Source organism: Danio aesculapii, chromosome 3 (genome assembly GCF_903798145.1).
Source record: "Danio aesculapii chromosome 3, fDanAes4.1, whole genome shotgun sequence".
NCBI classification, from domain to species: domain Eukaryota; kingdom Metazoa; phylum Chordata; class Actinopteri; order Cypriniformes; family Danionidae; genus Danio; species Danio aesculapii.
Window position 1 is genome coordinate 39011473 of NC_079437.1, and position 20873 is coordinate 39032345.

A 20873-nucleotide genomic window follows, 5' to 3' on the forward strand; every position below is an offset into this window, starting at 1 on the left:
ATCAAACTCATAATGGTGTATTTATTTTAACTATCTCATCTGTTGACAAAATACTAGTGAACTGCAGAGCTTGTGCGAACATATCCATATCTCTGTGATCAAATGCCTTTTCTTTCCGCTGTCATTTTAGTGTGTGTATGTGTGTTTATTTAGTTATCAAGAGAATAAAGTGCAGCATGCACACACACACACCACACACATACATACATATACAAATACATACATATACATAAATTATATAATAATATACATATATATACACATACATACTTACATACATACATTCAATACATACATACATACATACATACATACATACATACATACATATATACATACATACATACATACATACATACACACATATATACATATATACATACACACATATATATATATATATATATATATATATATATATATATATATATATATATATATATATATATATACATATATATATATATATATATATATATATATATATATATATATATATATACATACATACATACATACATACATACATACATATACACACACATATATGCAAGGTATTATCAACTTATTTGACTTATTTTTATTATGAACATGGCATTATGGTTTCGCAGTGGGTAGCACGATTGCCTCATAGCAAGAAGGTTGCTGGTTTGAGCCCTGGCTGGGTCAGTTTGCATTTCTGTGTGTTTGTATGTTCTCCCCTTTATTTCCTCCGGGTGCACCGATTTCCCCTACAGTCCAAAGACATGTGCTATAGGGGAATTGGGTAAGCTAAATTGTCTGTAGTGTATGCGTGTTTGTGTGTTTCTGTGCTCATGGCAACAGCAAGTATGAAAGTCTGCAAAGAAATATATAATATAATAATAATTATATATTACAAAACTATAAGATTTGTCTAATATCAATGCATTGCATTTAATGTAATAATTTAAAATATATTCATTAGTAATTAATTTTGAATTAGTTTTTTCTTTGGTTATAACATGACACATGACATGACATGCTGCCTGAACCAGCCCTGCCTTGTCAAAACATATAAAACTATGATAAAGGCTGTGTCCGAAATCACATACTTCCATACTATATAGTATGCTAAAAAAAGTATGCGAGCCGAGTAGTATGTCCGAGATCATAGAATTTAAAAAACAGTCTGCGAGAACTAACTGGATGATCTACTACTTCCGGCGAGATTCTGAAATACACATCCGATGCATGCTATGCTATCTGATGATGAAGCGCAAAAGAATTCATGAATGGGAGTGAATGCGATGCAACTGACGGGGGTAGGTCACGTTATCATGACAAAATGGGAGATGTAGTCTGTCCGAGTTCCATTCATTCTGCTCACATTCTTACTGTATGAAAAAGATCCCCAACCTTTTTATCACCACGAACTAGGCATGGGCTGGTATAAGATTCTGACGGTATGATAACCTTGGATAAAAATATCACGGTTTCAAGGTATCACAGTATTATGATTACTGCTCTAAAATATATTCTCTTAAATGTCTGGGTAAACAACAAAAACTTTTTTCCCTTCTGAACACAATATATTTTATTTTGAGTAAACAACTGGGTGCCTCTGGAAGGCAGGAGCGCATCGGAAATAACGAACTTGCTCAAACTCTAGAAAAGACGCATTATGTGAACATCATTTGCAATCCCCAGCGGTTGATCTTGCACAGACATGCTGGATTCACATGATTTGTTGACAAATGGGTTGCGGCTGCATTCCTTGGCAGTTTGTGGGTCCTTCACTGGGCCTTTTCCCCTTAGCAAAGAAACTTTCCAAAGACGTCTGTTTCTTACCAGGTTTGCTAGCTTGTGGGTAAAATTTGGGTGCTCAAGTGAATGAGATTTAAGCAAGAGAATATGGTCATTTTTCAAAATAAAAGTTTTTTCAATATAAAAGATCGTTCAGACTTGTATAATAAATAAAACAAATAAATACAATGTAACTGATCTGTATAATTCAGCTAATCTAACTTAAATCAAAGTATGAAAACATACAACAGCAAGACAATACAAAATACAGTTTTTTTTATTTAACAACAAAAGTCGACTACTGCTCGTTCAGCACACAGACACATTGAATGGCATTAAAAGAGTGTTAGATCTTCTCAATCTCTTACGTAGAGGTAATCTGTAATTATCCCATATCCTGTGCTATCAGCAGCTAATCTCAAAGGCTTCGCTGTGATCTCATCAGAAGCCACTAGTAAACTTCCCCACACAAATGTGAAACCAAGTAAGAGATTAAGAGAGGAAGGCACAGAGATAGATACAGAAAATAACAGAAGTCCTCTCTGTCATTGAGACATCCAAACACGTGAGCTCAGAAAGCACATGAGCTGATCATAATGATAAGTCAGACAGTCTCTCCGTTCATAACAGAGCGAGGGATGAACCTAGACAAAACAAAGTGACTCAATGTACTACTAATTGTAAGGCCTGCTATGCTTAATCTTGAGGTAATTACGAGAAAATACATGCTAGTCCAAAAAATTCAAGATGCATTGCTGATTTGAGACTACAGGCCTGCAAAAAAAACAGAAAGACCAAACATTGTTTGTCTGTAACTGCAATGACCCCCAGGCCTACTATCTCGCACACAGTCACACATTCTGGCATGAGTTTTCACTCCTTTCCCGTTAACTCTGAAACTGTGAGTCAAGCCACTGTTAATAAACACAGGCATCTTAAATAGACAGAAATGACCCAAGAATAATACCCCAGGGTTTTAGCTTTGCGGTAAAACAACTACTACATGACTAACACCAAAATGAATTAGCCAGAGGCATAAAAAGAAAACAACATTTTCACATGGTCTTAGTCTAGGTAAACTGATCTTGACGTTTAGATGTATTATAGATTAAGTAAAGAAAGGGTTTGATGATAGCAACATACAGTGCACAGCATATATAAGTACACCCCTCACAAATCTATCTTTTAAATTCATATTTTTAATAGGAAGGCAGCTATACAATATTATACAATCCAACTCGCTCTTTAAGGTCTCAAAACTTAAGGCTTCTGGTAGTACCTAGAATAGCAAAGTCGAGTAAAGGAGGTCGAGCCTTCTCATTCATAGCTCTTAAACTCTGGAATAGCCTTCCTGATAACGTCCGAGGCTCAGACACACTCTCCCAATTCAAAACTAGATTAAAGACCTATCTGTTCAGTAAAGCATACACTCAGTGCACCACTTAGGGGGCTTCCACACAGGCTATGCATCTTGCTGATATACACTGTGAACATCAGCTACGCTAATTATTTTCTTTATTCTCCATTTCCACCTGGGGATACTCTTCCCGAGGCCCTCAGACTATGCAGAGTCAATGATTCGATCCAAGACCAACGACGAGATGATCCCAAGGTTTCCATATCCTGGACCAGGCCGTATCCTGAGCAGCTACTGTGGTGGTCATGGAAGAGTGGAGAACATGAGACTGATTCCTGTGACGCTCCAGAGACAGACGAGTCTTCGCTGAGGCCAGCTTCCAGCCTCCGCCACTGAGACTGCAGCTCTGCACAAGACGTTTGGCCAGAGGAGAAATTAAAATGATCGTGCCTAACTGAGCCTGGTTTCTCTCAAGGTTTTTTTTCTTCACTTCCGCCATTAGTAAAGTTTTTTTTTCCCTCTCCGCTGTCGCCACTGGCTTGCATGGTTCGGGATCTATAGAGCTGCGCATCGTTGGATTTGCTCTTCAATATTTGGACTCTCAGTAGTGATTATTAAACCACACTGAACTGAGCTAAACTGAACTGAACTTAAACACTACAAACTGAACCACACTGTTCCAATTTACTATGACCTTTTATGTGAAGCTGCTTTGACACAATCTACATTGTATAAGCGCTATACAAATAAAGGTGAATTGAATTGAATATTTAGTTTAGTATTTATATCAGTACTGAAGCCAAATCTGGAGCTTATTTAACAAATAACTTACGATAACAGTCCAAAAACGAATACACCCAAATTTATGTTATAGAAAAACATTAAATACAAATTTTGAAAAAGAAAAGGCAAGAAAAGCAAAAAAAAAAATGTAAAAATGAAGTTGAAATTTTATAGGTTGTATTTTTTTTTTTTTTTGCAATATTTTGCTTGAATAAAAATGCTATTTTATTAAATATATCTGTTTAGTAAATCTGTTTTGTTTAAATGCCCCAAAATACATTGCCTATATTCACTGAGAAATTAATAAAAATATTCATTTTCAAAATGGAGTGTACTCACTTATGCTGAGTACTGTATGCTTGACCGTAAAAATGACCAGGTGTTGCATTTTTTCTGGGACATATTTCAGCTCTATTTTTTTGTATTCTCCTGACTAAGAGAGAGAGAAAAAAGCTTTGTCCCAAATGACATTATTCTAAAAATGTCTTAAGCTGCATAGATATATTTGTAGGAATAGCCAATAACACATTGGAGGAGTCAAAAATGTTGATTTTACTTTTATGCCAATGCAACGTTTATTAGAATATTAAATGAAGATCATGTTTAATGAAGACATGGGTTTCCTCCTGTAAATATATCAAAACTTTTGATCAATGAAATGGATTGCTAGAAACATAATTTGCAAAACTTTAAAGGTAAATTTTTATATATTTTCAGATATTGTCTTATCTTAACAAATCAAGCATTGGTGAAAAGCTTTTTCATCTTTCAGATGATGTATAATTCTTCTCAATTTCCACAAATTGACTATTAAGTAATGAATTGATCACTAGCTATGTTTCCATCCAAAAATTTGAATTAACTTTATGCGCAAAACTGGATTATCGCATAAATATGAGCGAATAAAGCAGCGTTTCCATCCAACGAGTCAAACAAACAAAATCGAACAAACAAACAAAATCATCACTTCTTGATTGGCGCCAAATATCACAGTAAAAACAGAATTTGCTGCAGTAGGGGAAGCTGTGTGAATCTTTTCTTCATTTAATAAATGTCTTGCCTCTCAGAAGTCAATGCTGACACGTAGTGAACGCACGGTTGCCTTTGAAAGCGTGAGACGCGGAGCACAGACGCTCTTGATTCTGGAGGTCATTATTACTATAATAACACTAATACTGAAATTATTGCGGCATTTTAGAATGACCAAAACAACATTTCAGATGTTTTACAATGTGCTCAGCCTGCTGGTTTATCTATTCACTCACATCTTTAACATCACATGACACTCTTATAACAAAATCACATGACCTTTATTAATGCGCATACTGGAATTTGTTCGGTAAAAGTGTTTCTATTGTAGTTTACGCCTATCTTCTCTTATCAAATAAAAAGTTTATCCTACTCAATTATGCGTATATGTTTTTTATGCATATTTTAAATATATCCAAAATGCGCATAAAAATAGGTGGATGGAAACGTAGCTAATGAATTCTGTGGTCCAGAGTCACAATTTTTTTTTACTGCTGTGCGATAAAGCGAGTAGTAGTCTCCTGTCATGCAAGAGCATCTACGGTAGCCACTAAGGTAGTAGTATAGTATTGCACAACATTTCAAAAAGCAACCATTAATCTTATAACACAATGAAATTAAGATCACAACACAGTGACATTAAAATCACAACACAACAGCATTTCAGAAAGCAAACATTCAGAAAGCAAACACAACAGAAAGAAAACACAACAGAAATGCTGTCTCAAGTTTCATTTCTAAACGTTCGAATCAATCAAAATCTGCATTTTTTCAGGATGCCCAAGATAATGCGCATGTGTACTCGAAAGAAATAAGATCACGGCACTAACCTCATTTTTGGCCGTTTTACACATAATCATCCTCTGAATAATTTGTCATATTGCGCTGGTGTTCTAAAGTAAAAAGTCTTGATGGTGAATCTCCTCAAGAAATGACAGTGACTCTTTGCTCTTTGTTTACAACTTGTGGGCATTTGAATAGTTGCTGTTATGTGCTGTGCTTTTGACCGAAAGGACTGTACCTCGCATTAATTTCATTCAGGTTACAAAACCAAAAAAACTTTTGTGTTCAAGTATAATTGGTTCATTTAAAAGTTCAGATTTCAAGCTAAATTCAAGCTAGATTCCAGTGCGTTTGTTGACCGCCAAACTGTCGTAAAAGCACACGTCAAAAGAAACTCTATGGCAATCAATGATTGGCTGCTGTACTAGTAGGTGGGGCTTCATTCACCATATTGACTGTTTCACTATTCCATATTCAAAAATATACAAGTGACATATCTTGTATTCTATAGTTAGATCTTTGATCTGACAAGTTGTTCATTTCGTGGACTTTGCAGATGAGTATGCCCAGTGGTAAAACCCGCTTCTTGCTCCTTGGTAGCAATGTATTGTGACAAATTTTTTGTGGCTTCTAGAGATAATCACTGTTTCAGTGTAACTTGCCATTCGACAAGAGGAAAAAGAAGAAGTATTCTGTGTATCCCTGCCACCTAGTGGTTGGGAGCATTTCCGTTGTGTTGTGAGCTTAATGTTTGCTTTTTGAAATGTTGTTGTTTTGTGATCTTAACGACGATTGTATTTCAAACATGGCGGATTTTTTGTTTTCATTCTGGCTTGTTGCGTAAGCGAATGACGCCTCTCTGTAAACCAATAGAGTTCAGCTGTGCGTGTGGCTCCGCCTTTTGGTACCCTTTCTCGTGTTTAGTACCCTTTCGAAAGGGTGCCGAAAAAGTGGTACGGTACGGTTCGGTTCGGTACGCTTTTTGACAGTGGAAACGGCTATAAAAGCGTACCAAACCAAACCGAACCGTACCGTACCACTCAGTGGAAATGGGCCTATACAGTACAGCACTTCAGTCACACTGCTAGTGATTGAAGATTTGTGTAAATTTGGCAAGCTGTAAGTCTGTACTGTACAGGAGGACATGGAGGACATTGATTGACAATTGTCTACAGCCAGTCAGGACACAGAACACAATGTGCTAATCAGGACGCAGAATGCAATACCCTGTAGAAAAAAGCATGTCAAATTGCATGAAAAAAAATCTGCGAAACGGTGAAGCAGAGAAAAGTGAACAGCGTTATAGCGAGGGATCACTGTACTAATGTAGACCATTTTGCTACGAATGCGTACTGTACCTTTTCCAAAAGGTACCACCAGAGTGACAGCTCTCGTGCCATTATTTCTGAGACGGAAAGTGTAAAAAGCAAAATGACTATTGACAGTTCAACTGAGATCCAGCCACAGTGTCTGTGATTGAGAGCATGGAGGAGATAAAGTTAGACATAAAGATGCTTTACTACTAGTTATAGCACCAAAAATGTGAATGAATTTCAGAGGATGTTTACAAAAACAATAATACAACTACTGAAATGTAAATGTAATTGCTTAACTTGTATTTTAACATTGAAAACAGTTTGTAAACAATGTCACCTAACATTCTACTTTTACTTCAAGAAGGCTATTCGGTATATAACTCATTTGTTAGCAAGACATTTCTACATGCTCATTGTATTCTGTTATTTGCTAGTTATGTCTTGTTTACTATACAGTATGTTTAAGTTTTTTAACAGTTTTTTTTACATTTTTTAATCACAGACTACTTCAGTTTCTTATATAGCTTATTTAGCAGTTTGCGTAGGCTTCATGTGATTTCAGTTCATGTGAGCTTTTTCTGGCGGCTGAGGCACAGAGTTTGGGGAAGTATTAATTACTGTTGTTGCAAAAAAGAGTGTGAGAGAGAGAGAGAGTGGAGGGGAGATTTTTTTCTCATTTGTATGAAGCATTGTTTGTTTTACTTATTCGGACTAAAGTGTGTCACAACAGGAAACAGGCCAGTTTAGGCAAGGAAACTTGGCCTTGAAGATTTTAGAATAACTAAATCATGACAGCATAATTTGTATTGTATCTACATATTCTGCATATGTGAAACACGAAAATGCTAGTTTTTAGTTAAATAAATATTTGGACAATGAACATAGTTCACCAGTTCATTAATCCCGAAAAGAGTTGTTTGTAAATATATACTATTAATGGAGAATATTATTATTTTAGCAAATCTGACGTGCTCGTGCCTGGAGCAGTGCTAATCAACAGTGCATTCATCTTTATAGCAAATTTCTTAAATATGATGAATGAAATACAAACTTCCGTAGATAGCATTTCAAAATGTGTCAACACATCCATCATTTATCTTGGCTTTATAGATTATGATAAAAAAAACTATATAAAGCATGTCAGATCTTTTATTATTGTTGTTTATCAAGTATGCTGAACTGTTAATTGTCTAATATTTATTTATGTACTTTATTTACAAATTGTTGAATCCTTTTTTTAGTCAAACTAATCAATTCAATTGGACTTTTGAAGTTATTAGTCTTATTAATACGCAAATTTGGTAGGCTATTTATGGACCAAATTGAAAAGGAAGCCGCAGCAAAGTAACAAAATTACCAAGAAACAAACCAGACAAGTATGATGTCAGAAACAAACACAGCAACCGCAAAAGTCAAGCAAACTGTCACGAATGACAGGTCTTTACCTTGATGACATTCTCAAAGATCGTATCCCTGAAGTCGAGCAGCGCTTTCTGGTCAAACACTTTTCCGTGGATGATCCTCATCTGTTTGAGGAATGTGGACTTGCCGCTCTCTCCGGCGCCCAGCAGCAGGATCTTCACCAGCCGCCGTATGGAGCGCCGCTCGCGCGTCAGCATCGCGTCGATCTCGCGACTGCGCCGCTTCGCCTCGCGCTCCCGGTTCACGTCCCGCTCGCGGGTGCGATCTTTCCCTGTACTCCTGTCATCGTGAGCGGCCTCAGCGGGCAGCAAACACCGGCTCAGGGTGCGCACCACGCCAGCCATCCTGTCCAGCTTTAACACGGTCAGTTACCACCTGATCTACTCATTAAAGTGCCAAAGAACTTTATCTTTCGGATAAAATCTTCTCAGCTCATCTGTCTATGAGTTTTAACAAATTAAACAGACACTAAATGAAAAAAACTGAATTACAGCGAACATTTTCCTCCATTATTATAAAGGCATTTGTTAAGGAAAGCTGAATAGAGGTCCTTTCCACAGCAAAGCGACCACCACTGTTGCCTGTTAAAAAAACTCTAAAGAAATAATAGAAATAAATCCGCTGTTCAAGATAGTAGGATAAAAATCAAGCGATAAATATGGTCAGGAAATGTTAATTCGCTTAAAAACGCATTCCTTTACATACTGGTAGTCCCAAAAGTTCATTCTGGAGGAGCGCGAGCGACTTTCTGATGCTTCCACTCAGTTCTGGGAAGTTTCTTTGAGCGACTGACGCCCCTGTTAAGCGCGTGGCCGGCAGGGGGCGCGAGCGCGCGAGAAGGGCGTTTGTGCGGACATGAGGGGGATTCCAGTCCGTGTCACAAATGTAGTTGTTACACAGTGGCCCCTCGCTGTCTGTCTGTTATCTACTTCTGTCTGCGAGGCGGTGACAGCTTTACATGAGGAAAAGTGAGATGACTTTAATAATTAGCATAAAACATTTTACAAAACATATTCATTCGTGAAATAAGGATGAAGGTAAAAAGAGAATTCCCTCCTTTTACTCCTGTAAATCTATAAACATGTTAGCCTAGGTGTTAAAAAGGTCATTTATACTTATGTCTTGAATGCTTGATTCTCATGGCAAACAAATTGACATTTTTATAATATATGACATTTTAGGAAAATACAAATACACCTCCTGAAGAGGATGTCATATGACATAATTAGCTGTTTTTTTTTTTGTTTGTTTCTGTCATGGAGCTAAAGCAGGCCACAAATACACATTTGCCCATCTTTAATAGATCAGTCCAGTCATTGATACACAAAACTCCTTATAAACTGGCCATTTTTATTTCATTCATTTATTCACTTTCTGTTGGCTTAGTCTCTATTTCAGGGGTCGCCCATTCTTCTTCCTCTTATTCTTCTTCTTATTATTGTTAATATTATTGTTGTTGTTGTTGTTGTTGTTGTTTTTATTTATTTATTTATTTATAGAACACTGCAGTATTTATTATATTTTTTAATCCATGCACATCATTATTGTATTCATTAATATTTTGTGTAAACAGTTCCAAAAAAACCTCATTTTATCCTTAAGGACATTTCTAATAATAACTAATAACCTTTTAAAGACAGACTTAAGCTTTTAATCGATGACATGTATTGTTTTTTTAACTCATCTGTTGCCATTAGATGTTCGTTTTTTAAACTTGTGCATAAAACTACATTACCCATAATGCTAAGGGACAAAATCCACCAATCAGTGAGTTCGAAAGAACACATGCACTATATATTTTTGTGAATAGTTTATAATTACGTTTATTGAATTTTCACAATAATACAGACATAAGGCATATTTAAAAAAATTAAGAAAGTAAAACTCAAAAAAAAAAAAAAAAAAAAGCTCAGATAATGTATAACACAGATCTTCCTCAAATAAAACAGTTTAGAAAAAGGGCTACAAGTATTTATTTTCCAGACAGTAATACAATTACAACATTCATTTCAGTAAAATATGGCTAAAGACTATAGTTCCAATTAATTTAAATATAGAGTCCTGGCCTGTTCTTTGTGTGAAATACAGGGGTAAGACTTTCCAGGGGAATTATCTTAAAATTATATTGGGTCAACCTTTAAGTTATGAAGATTTATCACTAATCCAACTGATCTTTTATTTTCAAGTATGGTAACAATGAAAAAACGCATCCATTGAAAATTGATTTCACTTTTTTGATAATTACTTTAATCTATAGTTCAAATTTATTTTGTCTAGTCAAGTCTGATCATTTAAAGTGAAATAAAGATTAGTGTTATTTACACGTGTCGATGAAAATTTCAATGGCAGCTAATTAAAAATATTGACAAATAAAACAGACAATTCCATGTCAATAGGAATGAATAGACTATCACAACTTTTTTCATGCTAAATTTAACATCCCTGCATCTATCTTTTACTCTATTTTCAGCTGAAGCCACAATGCATTATAGGTTACAGCACTGCAGATGTCACTGTGTGTTATTTATTTTAATGAATATTTTCTGCGGTGCAGTGATGCAAAAGGTAGTGCTGTCGCCTCACAGCAAGAAGGTTGCTGGTTCGAGCCTCGGCTGGGTCAGTTGGGGTTTCTGTTTGGAGTTTGTATGTTCTATATGCATCACCTATAATTCCTCCAGGTGCTTCGGTTTCCTCCACAGTCCAAAGACATGCGGTACAGGTGAATTGGGTAAGCTAAATTGTCCGTAGTGTATGTGTGAGTGTGTATGGATGTTTCTCAGAGATGGGTTGCAGCTTGAAGAGCATCCGCTGCGTAAAACGTGCTGGATAAGTTGGCTGTTCATTCCACTGTGATGACCCCGGATTAATAAAGGGACTAAGCCAAAAAGAAAATGAATGAATGAAGAATGAATATTTTGTGGTACTGAGCAAAGATTAATCGCGAATAATCACATCCAAAATAAAAGCTTGTTTTGACATAATATATTGTATAATTCATTGTATATTTATTATGTTTATATAAATACACACCAGGGCAGCACTGTGGCTCAGTGGTTAGTGCTGTATCGCCTCACAGCAAGAAGGTCGCTGTTTGAGTCCTGGCTTGTCCAGTTGGCATTTCTGTGTGGAGGTAGCATGTTCTCCCCATGTTGGCGTGGGTTTCCCCCACAAGTCCAAAGACATGCGCCATAGGTGAATTGAATAAACTTAATTGGCCGTATTGGATGAGTGTGTGTGTGAATGAGCATGTATGGGTGTTTCACAGCACTGGTTTGCGACTGGAAGGGCATCAATTTCATACTGCAAACATATCCCAGAGTAGTTGGCAGTTCATTCCGCTTTGGAGACTCATGATTAATCAGGGACTCGAAGGAAAAGAATGAATGAATAAAGACACATATGCATGAATATATCTGAAAAAAATGTTCATTTTCATTTAGATACCAAATATATGTGACACAAATTATATAAAAGTTGAAATAGCCATGCAAACATTGAACAGCATTGTTTTTATGTGTAAGTGTGTATAGTTAAAGTCAAAATTATTAGCCCTTCTGTGATTTTTTTTTTTCTTTTTCAAGTATTCCCAAATTATGTTTGACAGAGAAATGAATTTTTCACAGTGTTTCCTATAATATTTCTCTTCTGGAGAAAGTCTTATTGGTTTTATTTATGCTAGAATAAAAGTAGTTTAAGTTTTTTTTCTAAACAATTTTAAGGTCATTAATAATAACCTCCTAGTGTTAACCTCTTTTTTTGTTGTTATAACTACCTTAGTTAACCTAATTAACCTTGTTACATCTTTAAATTGCTCTTTAAGCTGAATATAGTGTCTTGAAAAATATCTAGTAAAATATTAAGTACTGTCGTTATGGCAAAGATAAAACAAATCAATTATTGGAAATAAAATAAAATATAAAAATAAATACAAATATTGTGTTTAGAAATGTGTTGAAAATATCTACTCTCTGTTTAATAAAAAATTGGGGTAAAAATATACATGGGGCTAATAATTCAGGAGGGCTAATAATTCTGATTTTAACTATACATAATAAAAATACAAAACACACATATCTCCACTTTTTTGGATGTGATTAATCTCGATTAATCTGTCCACCACTGATATCTTTTGACCAGACCATATTAGGTCATGTAATAAATAAGCATTTAGTATGAATTTTTTTTTTCATAATATCTAGGATTTTTTGTTTGTTTGTTTGTTTGTTTGTTTACGAGTTTTTACCAACAAAGTGGAAAAACCGACTCTAAAATGTAAGTATGGTTTTACTGTTATTTTGCGTTTGCTAATAAAAACAAATTCAGACCGATAGAAAAGGCTGTTCATACGACCTACATGTGGGTTGGATAAAAAAAAAAAAGTTTAAATAATAACAACGATTCATTCAGCAGAGGGCAGTGTTAACCTGCACTTACATTCATGCATTTCCTTTGAATCATGTTTTCTCAAGCGCTCACTGAGATATGCGCTCAGTTCAGTAGATACATAAATGTCAATGTCAAAATAAAATGAAAAGAAATCTCTAAATTAGCACATTCATCAAAACAATTTGTCAAAAAAAATAAACAGAATACCATTACTATAAGACAAAAATTTTGTCTAAACTAAAATGACATCTTCTCAAACATAATATATCAACAACATAAAATAATACTAAACAAAAGGCAGCACCATGAACTCATTCCATCATTAAAGCCTTAAACTCGAAGGTGCAGAAAAGAATAGCAGGCAAATTTTTTTTTCTCCAACTGACCACCGAATGAAAAACAGCCCTTGCAACATTAGCATATAAATAGTGACAGTTTATTATTATTTTTTCCCCGTTCCTCCTCCAAGTAGATTATTGAATGGCATTCAGAGCACTGGAAAACCACTCTGTCATTACTGTGGCCCCAGTGCAGAGTTCTTAAACCTATTTGTTGAGCTGATGTGTGCAAGGAAAACATTTAATGGAAAAGCTTTCAAGTTGATTTTTTTCAAGCAGGAGGTTAATTGGACTGGGTTTTTGGTGAAAGATGAAATCAACATGCACGCGAAATGCAGCTGAAGAGGCTTTCGGAGAGCAACGCGCCCATGATTACACATTTTGATCAGCAAATCAGAAAAGCAACACGCGAATATACAAGTATTCATTCTTCTCATTGTGTAAATTGCTTTTTGGAGAGCGTTGGGGGAAAACTAAGGCTGAAATAAGCATCAAGGCACTTTCAGGCAGAGCAACAAGTGCTTTAACTGTGTGTAATGTACTGTTCATCCACTTAAACGGGCAGAGTTGTATTTAACAGGGCGAAGTCAGCTAATGTGGGCCACGTTTTGGTAAATGATCAATAATAACATTAAAAGAGCTAAGCATGAGATCTAATGATATTTATATAAAGGTCTCTTAAATATATATATATATATATATACATGTTTTAAATGTGAAAAATGCAATTGTTTTAAAATGACCTTTTTTCTTTTCTGTTCTTTTTTTTTGGTTAACAGACAGTTCATGTAAAGTTTCTTTTCATGTACATCCTCATGTAAATTTAAATTTAATAATGTAATTTATTTTATTTTAATGAAGAGATCAATCTCCCATTCACAGTATAAGAGCTTCATCTATAAGAGCTTTGTTTATTTTTAATTTTTTTTTTTGATATAACAAAATATCCTATTTTATTTGTTTGCAATAAAGACAGTGAAATCGCTATGTAATTCTTAACCGCTATAATCACCATGGCTGCATGGTGTCAGTAAACGCATGCATATGTGTGTGTGTGTGTGTGCTGCAAACAGCATATGTGTGAGACTCATCATTTCAGAAAGGCTTGAATAAACTCCACAAATACATGAAATAAACTTACTTGATATTTTTGACTAATGAGCTGTATTTCCAACACAATCTCACGGCAATTCGTAACTTTTTGATTTAGTGGCCAAGTTGTACGAATTCGAACGATCTAATTCGTACAATTTAGTACGATTTTCTCATCCCCCAATGACGGTTGGGTTTAGGGGTGGGGTTAGGTGCCACGCCTCCTTTTTAAAATTGTACAATTTCATACGACTGAACTGACAAAACGTAAAATACTTACATTTTCTCGTGAGATCAGGCTGGTATCTCAGCCTCATATGAGTCTGTCTCTGTCACTGACTGCTGTTTATCTGTAACGCATGATGAGAAGCAAACACAAGTGGGAACGGTGGGTGGGGAGAAGCAGCTTATTTGCATTTAAAGCCACATGCTACAAAAACAGCTACACTATACTCAGACACCAAAATGGGCAAATTCTGGAGGCTATAAGAAATGATCTGATGAGTGTTTTTAAGCTGAAACTTTACAGACACATTCTGGAGACACCTAAGGCTAGTCTTACATCTTGTAAAAGGGGTAAAATAGGTGCCCTTTATGAGATAAATCTCCTATTCACATTATGAGAGCTTCATCTTCACATTATAGGAGCTTTATCGATCTTTTGTATGTTATTTTTTAATTATTTTTTGTGTAAACATTTTTAACAATTTATTTTATTTTAAGAGATCAATCTCCTATTCACAGTATAATAGCTTCATCTTCATATTATAAGAGTTTCATTTATTTATTAATTATTTTATAATTTTTTTTGGTATAACAAAATCTTCTATTTTTATTTTACTTTATTTTATTGAAGAGATAAAACTCCCATTCACATCATATGAGCTTCATATTCACATTATAAGAGCTTTATTTTAGAGATAAATCTTTTATTTACATTATAAAGGCTTCATAATTATTATTTCAAAACAAAAATATGGAATGATGACCTAATGTTGATGAAATTTAATAATTTATCCTTACTTTCAAAAGGTCATTTCAGCTATTTCCTTAAGAACCCGTACAATGCTATAGCTTGAGTGTATAAATAAACATTTCAGGCGCAAATGCTTGGCAAACATTTTTAACCAGGGAATCTGGAAATAAAGTAAAACAGATTCAAAGCTTTGTCCGGCTTAATTAATTGAGATAAGAATAAACTAAACCCAGCGGGCATGTGGCCTCAGAGGACTGCAGAGGGAAAATGTCTAATTAAAACAGCAAATAATTAAATTTATGCCACTCTTTGATTCCAGCATAATGACTCTCATACACGGACAAGTGTATGTGTCATTAATGGAGGTCTGTACTCCATGGCCACTGCGGACAAAAAAGCCTGTTAACAGAACGAGGAAGGTTTGCTGAAAAAAAAGACCAAAATATTTTTCAGGGGGAGAAGGGAATAAAAGTTTGAAAGAATAACAACTCTATTTCACAAGTAGACATCTAAGAAATAATATTAATATGATATTAAAGATTCACTTGCAGAAGAACATTGTTTTTTTTGTGCTTTGGCTCTACGTTTCCGTTTGTACACACTGAAATTTTAAGAATCGTCTTTTGAGCCATGTAAATCTGTTGAATAATCTTGACTTGAATACATTTAAAATGCAAGATGTTAATTTGGAGAACCATTCTGTTTGTTATTTGCATTGTCCAATTTTCAAAAAATAAATCAATCAATCAATCCAACACAGCGCAACAACAATAATGAAATGACTGAACAATAGCTAATAATAAAGCCACACTGCTCTTAATAATCTACAGTGTGTTATTCATTCAATCATTTTCTTTTCGGCTTAGTCCCTTTATTAATCAGGGGTTGTCACAGCGGAATGAACCACCAACTTATCCAGCATAAGTTTTAAGCAGCGGATGGCCTTCCAGCTACAACCCATCACTGGGAAACACCCATGCACTCTCATTCTCACACACACACACACACACTACAGACAATTTGTAAGTAGATTATGAGTAGACTGTTAGGTTTGGGTTAGGGTTGAGGTCAGGATTAGGGTTAGTGTAAATTGACATGTACTTGTAAAGTTTCTTTTAGTCAGTTAAAAGGAGCAGTGTCAGCAGATATTAAGCAGACAGTCTACTAATACTCAAATGGACCATCAAAATAAAGTGTTACCCATAATTTAGCTAATGTTCAATACAAATTGTCTTATTTAATAGATTTTTCTCATGAGATTTGTATAAAAACTATGTACAGTAAGAAAATTCTGCTGATGGTGTAACAAATATGAACATTTTGCTAATATTGGATACAAATGGTCTCATTTATCAGTTTTTCCTCACATGTGTATGAAGATTTGTACCGTATATAAACTACATTAGTAAAATTTTAATGTCAAGCTGGTTGAATGAAACATATTAAAATAAATGTGAATATATGCATACTTATTTCCCCCTCTTTGTTGTAGTTTTACAAAAAAGAAAGATATTGAGATGAACAATTGGAAGTAAAGATCCCAAAACTGCTTTCTGCTGTACTTATCTGGAGAACTCTTTCTGCTAAACTTCAGCAATTGGCTAGAACAGAGTAATTATTATGATTATGCCTATTATTTGTAGTACTTTCATAGCAATTTAAACTGCTCCTTCAATATGTACAACAAGAAACAAAAAGATTTCACTGCATATACTCTGTGGATGAATGACTGAGTAATGCACACATACATTTCAGAAGCTGTGTGATTTGCATCACCACTGGTGACAGCTAATGCTTGAAATAAAAACGTCATGTCTATTGTTCTGAGATGCATCAACTACATCACACAGTAAAACCCTAATAAATTGAGACTACTCAAATGATTTGAGGAAAGTGATACCCTCGATTGAGTAATAGGAAATCGATAACTCTATTATTTGAGTTGACCAAATGTGGTCTCTTCATTGAATTAACTTAAATGTTTAATTTCAGATAACTTAAAATGGCTAACAGACTAAACTTTCACATTTTCAGCTTTTTATATTCTTTACTTACTCATTCCCAAGGCTGTTTATATCAAATTTGATATTAAGCCGCACCATGTTGGTGTTTCGTAACATCTAATTTTTTACAAGGTGGGTCGTTAGCCAAACACTCAACCCCCAACCTGGAAGACCAGGACATACACACATACACTACAGACAATTTAGCTCACCCAATTCACCTATAGCGCATGTCTTTGGACATGAGGAGAACATGTCAACTTCACACAGAAATGCCAACTGACCCAGCTGGGACTCGAACCAGCAACCTTCTTGCTGTGAGGTGACATCTCTACCCACTGCGCCACAGTGTAGCCCCTGCGTGTATATCAATTAAGAAAAATGTATATAAGCATTAAAATATTTACTTACTAACTTTACTTTTCTCTTTCGTCAGATGGGTTCAGGTGGTGCCTCTGTCCTGCTGTGCTTCAGCAGAATTCATATAACATATATCGACCAATCAGAGCAGTTGTCAAGGCAGAACTTCAAGCGTAACCAATCATTTTAAACTGAGACATGGTGAATCGTTTAAAGAAATTAAAATGTTAATCAAAAGCTTTTTTGCTGCCTAATGAGTAAGTTAAACACACCTGTTTAAGTTTTGATGCCAAAACTTGGTATTTTAAGTAATGTAACTTATAACTTATATTAACTTTATATATTTATTACTTTAAAACTTTATATAATGACAACAGCAGGGTTTACAGTGCAGGTGTGCACTTTCTTCTTGTGCATCGTCTTCTGAGTTCTCAGTCACCGCAATGCCAGACCACCAATTCAAATTTGAGACCCCTGCTTTAAACTTAATAGCAGCTATAATAGCGAATAAAGTCATAATCAGCGAATAAAGTTAAAAGACAATAAAAAAAACACAATCCTATAGGGAATACAGGAGCATATGGAAGCAAACTCAAAGTGTTTCTTTACAAAGTGACTTAATAATAGTCTATTCAATTCCATTTATCTTTATTTATATAGTGTTTTTACTGTGTAGATTGTGTCAAAGCAGCTTAACATAGAGTTTCTAGTAAATTGAAACTGTGTCAGTCCAGTTTTCAGAGTTGAAGTTTTAAAACTCATATTAAGAAACCACACTGAGATTCAATTTAAGAAATTTTAAACATATCAGAGATTCTCTGACTTATGAGGCCTCTGGTATGTACTTAAATAGTACGACTGTTCCACATTTGTTGTACTGTATAACGAGCTGGTCTTAGGCATGTAAATCATGTTTAACACCGTCGGAATCATTATATAAGAGAGCACTTGAAATTCATGTTAAAAAGCCTCGGTTGTACCATGACTGCAATATCTTAAAAAAACATAGTCTTATATTATTAATATATATATTATTAAATATTCCAATATTTATTTTGTTTTTAAAAATTATTCAAAATCTTTCTGCTCCATCGTTAAAAATGTTTTAAAATTCCAAATTAGAGACAACATCGCGAACGACACGTTCTATGGTAAGAGGGGAATGTATTGACCTTATACGCAAGAACACTTTAGGTCAATCTTTGTTTATTTATAAAGCTACAAATCTATGGATTTATCTCCCAACAGAAATAATCACATGTACAATTATAAGATGTTTTCACGCCTGACTAGGAGGTGGTTTTGGTCTAATCAAATCTGTACACACTGAGTGGGATGTTTTTGATTTTTCAGTTACTTATTGAGGTTAATGTAATTTTGTGCATTGTCCCTGTTAAATAAATAAATAATTTAATTAATTAATTAAATGTTTTTTTTAAATGTTTTTTTTTGTTAATTCATTCATTCATTCAGTTCAGTTCAGTTCAGTTCAGCTCAATGTGATTTAAATTTCACTGCTGAAAGTCCAAACACTGAAGAGCAAATCCATCGATGGGTTGCTCTACAAGTCCCAAACCAAGCAAGCCATTGGCGACAGTGGCGAGGAACAAAACTTCACCAATAGACGAAAGTGAAGGAAAAAACCTTGAGAGAAACCAGGCTCAGTTGGGCACAACCATTTCTCCTCTGGTCAAACTTGAGTAATTCTTTTCAGATTAACAGATTAATAGCAGTGGTTACAAACTCAGACAACATAAAAAATTAGACATACACAGTCAATGTTTACATTTTGAATAAATAAACAAAGTGTACACTGTACTTTAACCATAAAAGAGCTAGCTGCCTATTAATATTAAACACCTTTCAAGCAAAGCCTCCTCTCCTAATCAAAGCAGTGATCTTGAAAAAAAAGCTTTCTGTTAACTACTGTAACAAAGGCCATCCGTTCCAAAGCATATTTAAGCATGCGGAAAACACATTTATCTGTGCTTTGGTGAGCAGCGAGAAGAGGAGCTAAAAGCCTTTTCAGAACAAAGGACGAGTGAGATCTGATGGCTTCTGAAGATGCAGATGGCAAAAAAGTTGTGATGTCGGTGACAGACTCTCCTTAATGGAGAGCGTATTATGACATTTCAGCTCCGGCGCTCGTCGCAGGTTTGACTGATGGATGCAGGGATTAACAGATCGGCACACCATCTGCCGCAGCAAAGTCACACGCTCGCGACGAACGCAACACTTCCTGTAGAGATCAGCTGAGTGCAAAAAAAAGACACTAACACAAACCGCTGGAAGGTATGGCAATGAAAAGCTCAATCAGAGTTGTATAGAATTGAATGCATCACGATAAAGGATACAAATTAGTTTGTGTGTGGGCCAAAGTGGGCAGAAAGCAAGACTTTCAATGCGTTTGCATTGATGTGCAAATTATATTTTCGTATCTCAACTCTTCATGCATTAATCGTAATAACCTTGTGCATTTAACTTAAGAAAGCAATGATTGTTTACAACATTTCCAGGCCCTAAACAATCCTACTAAATGAAACGGAGTTGTCCCTGTTTAAGTGAGCAGCAAACGGATCCGAGAGTCTCTTGGCTGTGTTTACAATCACAGTGGAAAGTTGGTTTACCGTCAAGAGTTGTTGTCTGCAAGTGACGCTGTACTGTGAGAGGAACCACCACCACATAAAGCAACACCACGTCTGCTTGTCAGGGACCAACTGAAATTTCCACTGCTCTGCTTGTGACACACTCTCTCCAGGATTCTCCTCTTCTCGAGGCCTTTCAGTTCTCATTTCTGCAGGCGACAACGTGTTCCGGTATCTTGTCTGAAGATCTACAACAAGAGCAAAGAAAACAGACACGCGGCTTCTCGAAAAGCATTTATTACAAAAACAAGTTGGCTACAGTTGCATAGCTGTTGTGTCAGCTGCAAATTACATTCCCATGTCCATTTATACAAAAGAATAGATATAAAAATAGATAGAATAGTAGAAGTATTGACTGTGATTATGACAAATTTGTAACACCTCAATATTAGGATTTTAGCCCTTAGATAAGATGGCATTACATACTGTACAAGCACTTACAAATATGACTAAAATAAATCATGTCTTTCAGACAGTAGATGTCTCAAACATGTACAGTGTACATATACAATGCTGCTTCAAAGTTTTTTGAAGTGAAAACCTTTAAAACTTGAAGATTAATTTCTATTTTTATTATTAATTGAGGAAAAAAGTTCCAAATTCCGACAAAATAAGAAAA

The 20873-nt window shown here is 35.2% G+C and overlaps 1 protein-coding gene across 1 annotated transcript in view; it reads right to left on the reverse strand.

The window, feature by feature from the left end:
- The window catches only part of gna12a (guanine nucleotide binding protein (G protein) alpha 12a), a 55545-nt gene extending 46316 nt beyond the window's left edge, over positions 1 to 9229 (reverse strand). Inside the window, exon 1 of the mRNA XM_056453948.1 lies at positions 8478 to 9229. Within this exon, the coding sequence (XP_056309923.1) occupies positions 8478 to 8798 (321 nt within the window). The 5' untranslated portion in view covers positions 8799 to 9229. The remainder of the gene's footprint in view (positions 1 to 8477) is intronic.
- Positions 9230 to 20873: the final 11644 nt, after the last annotated feature.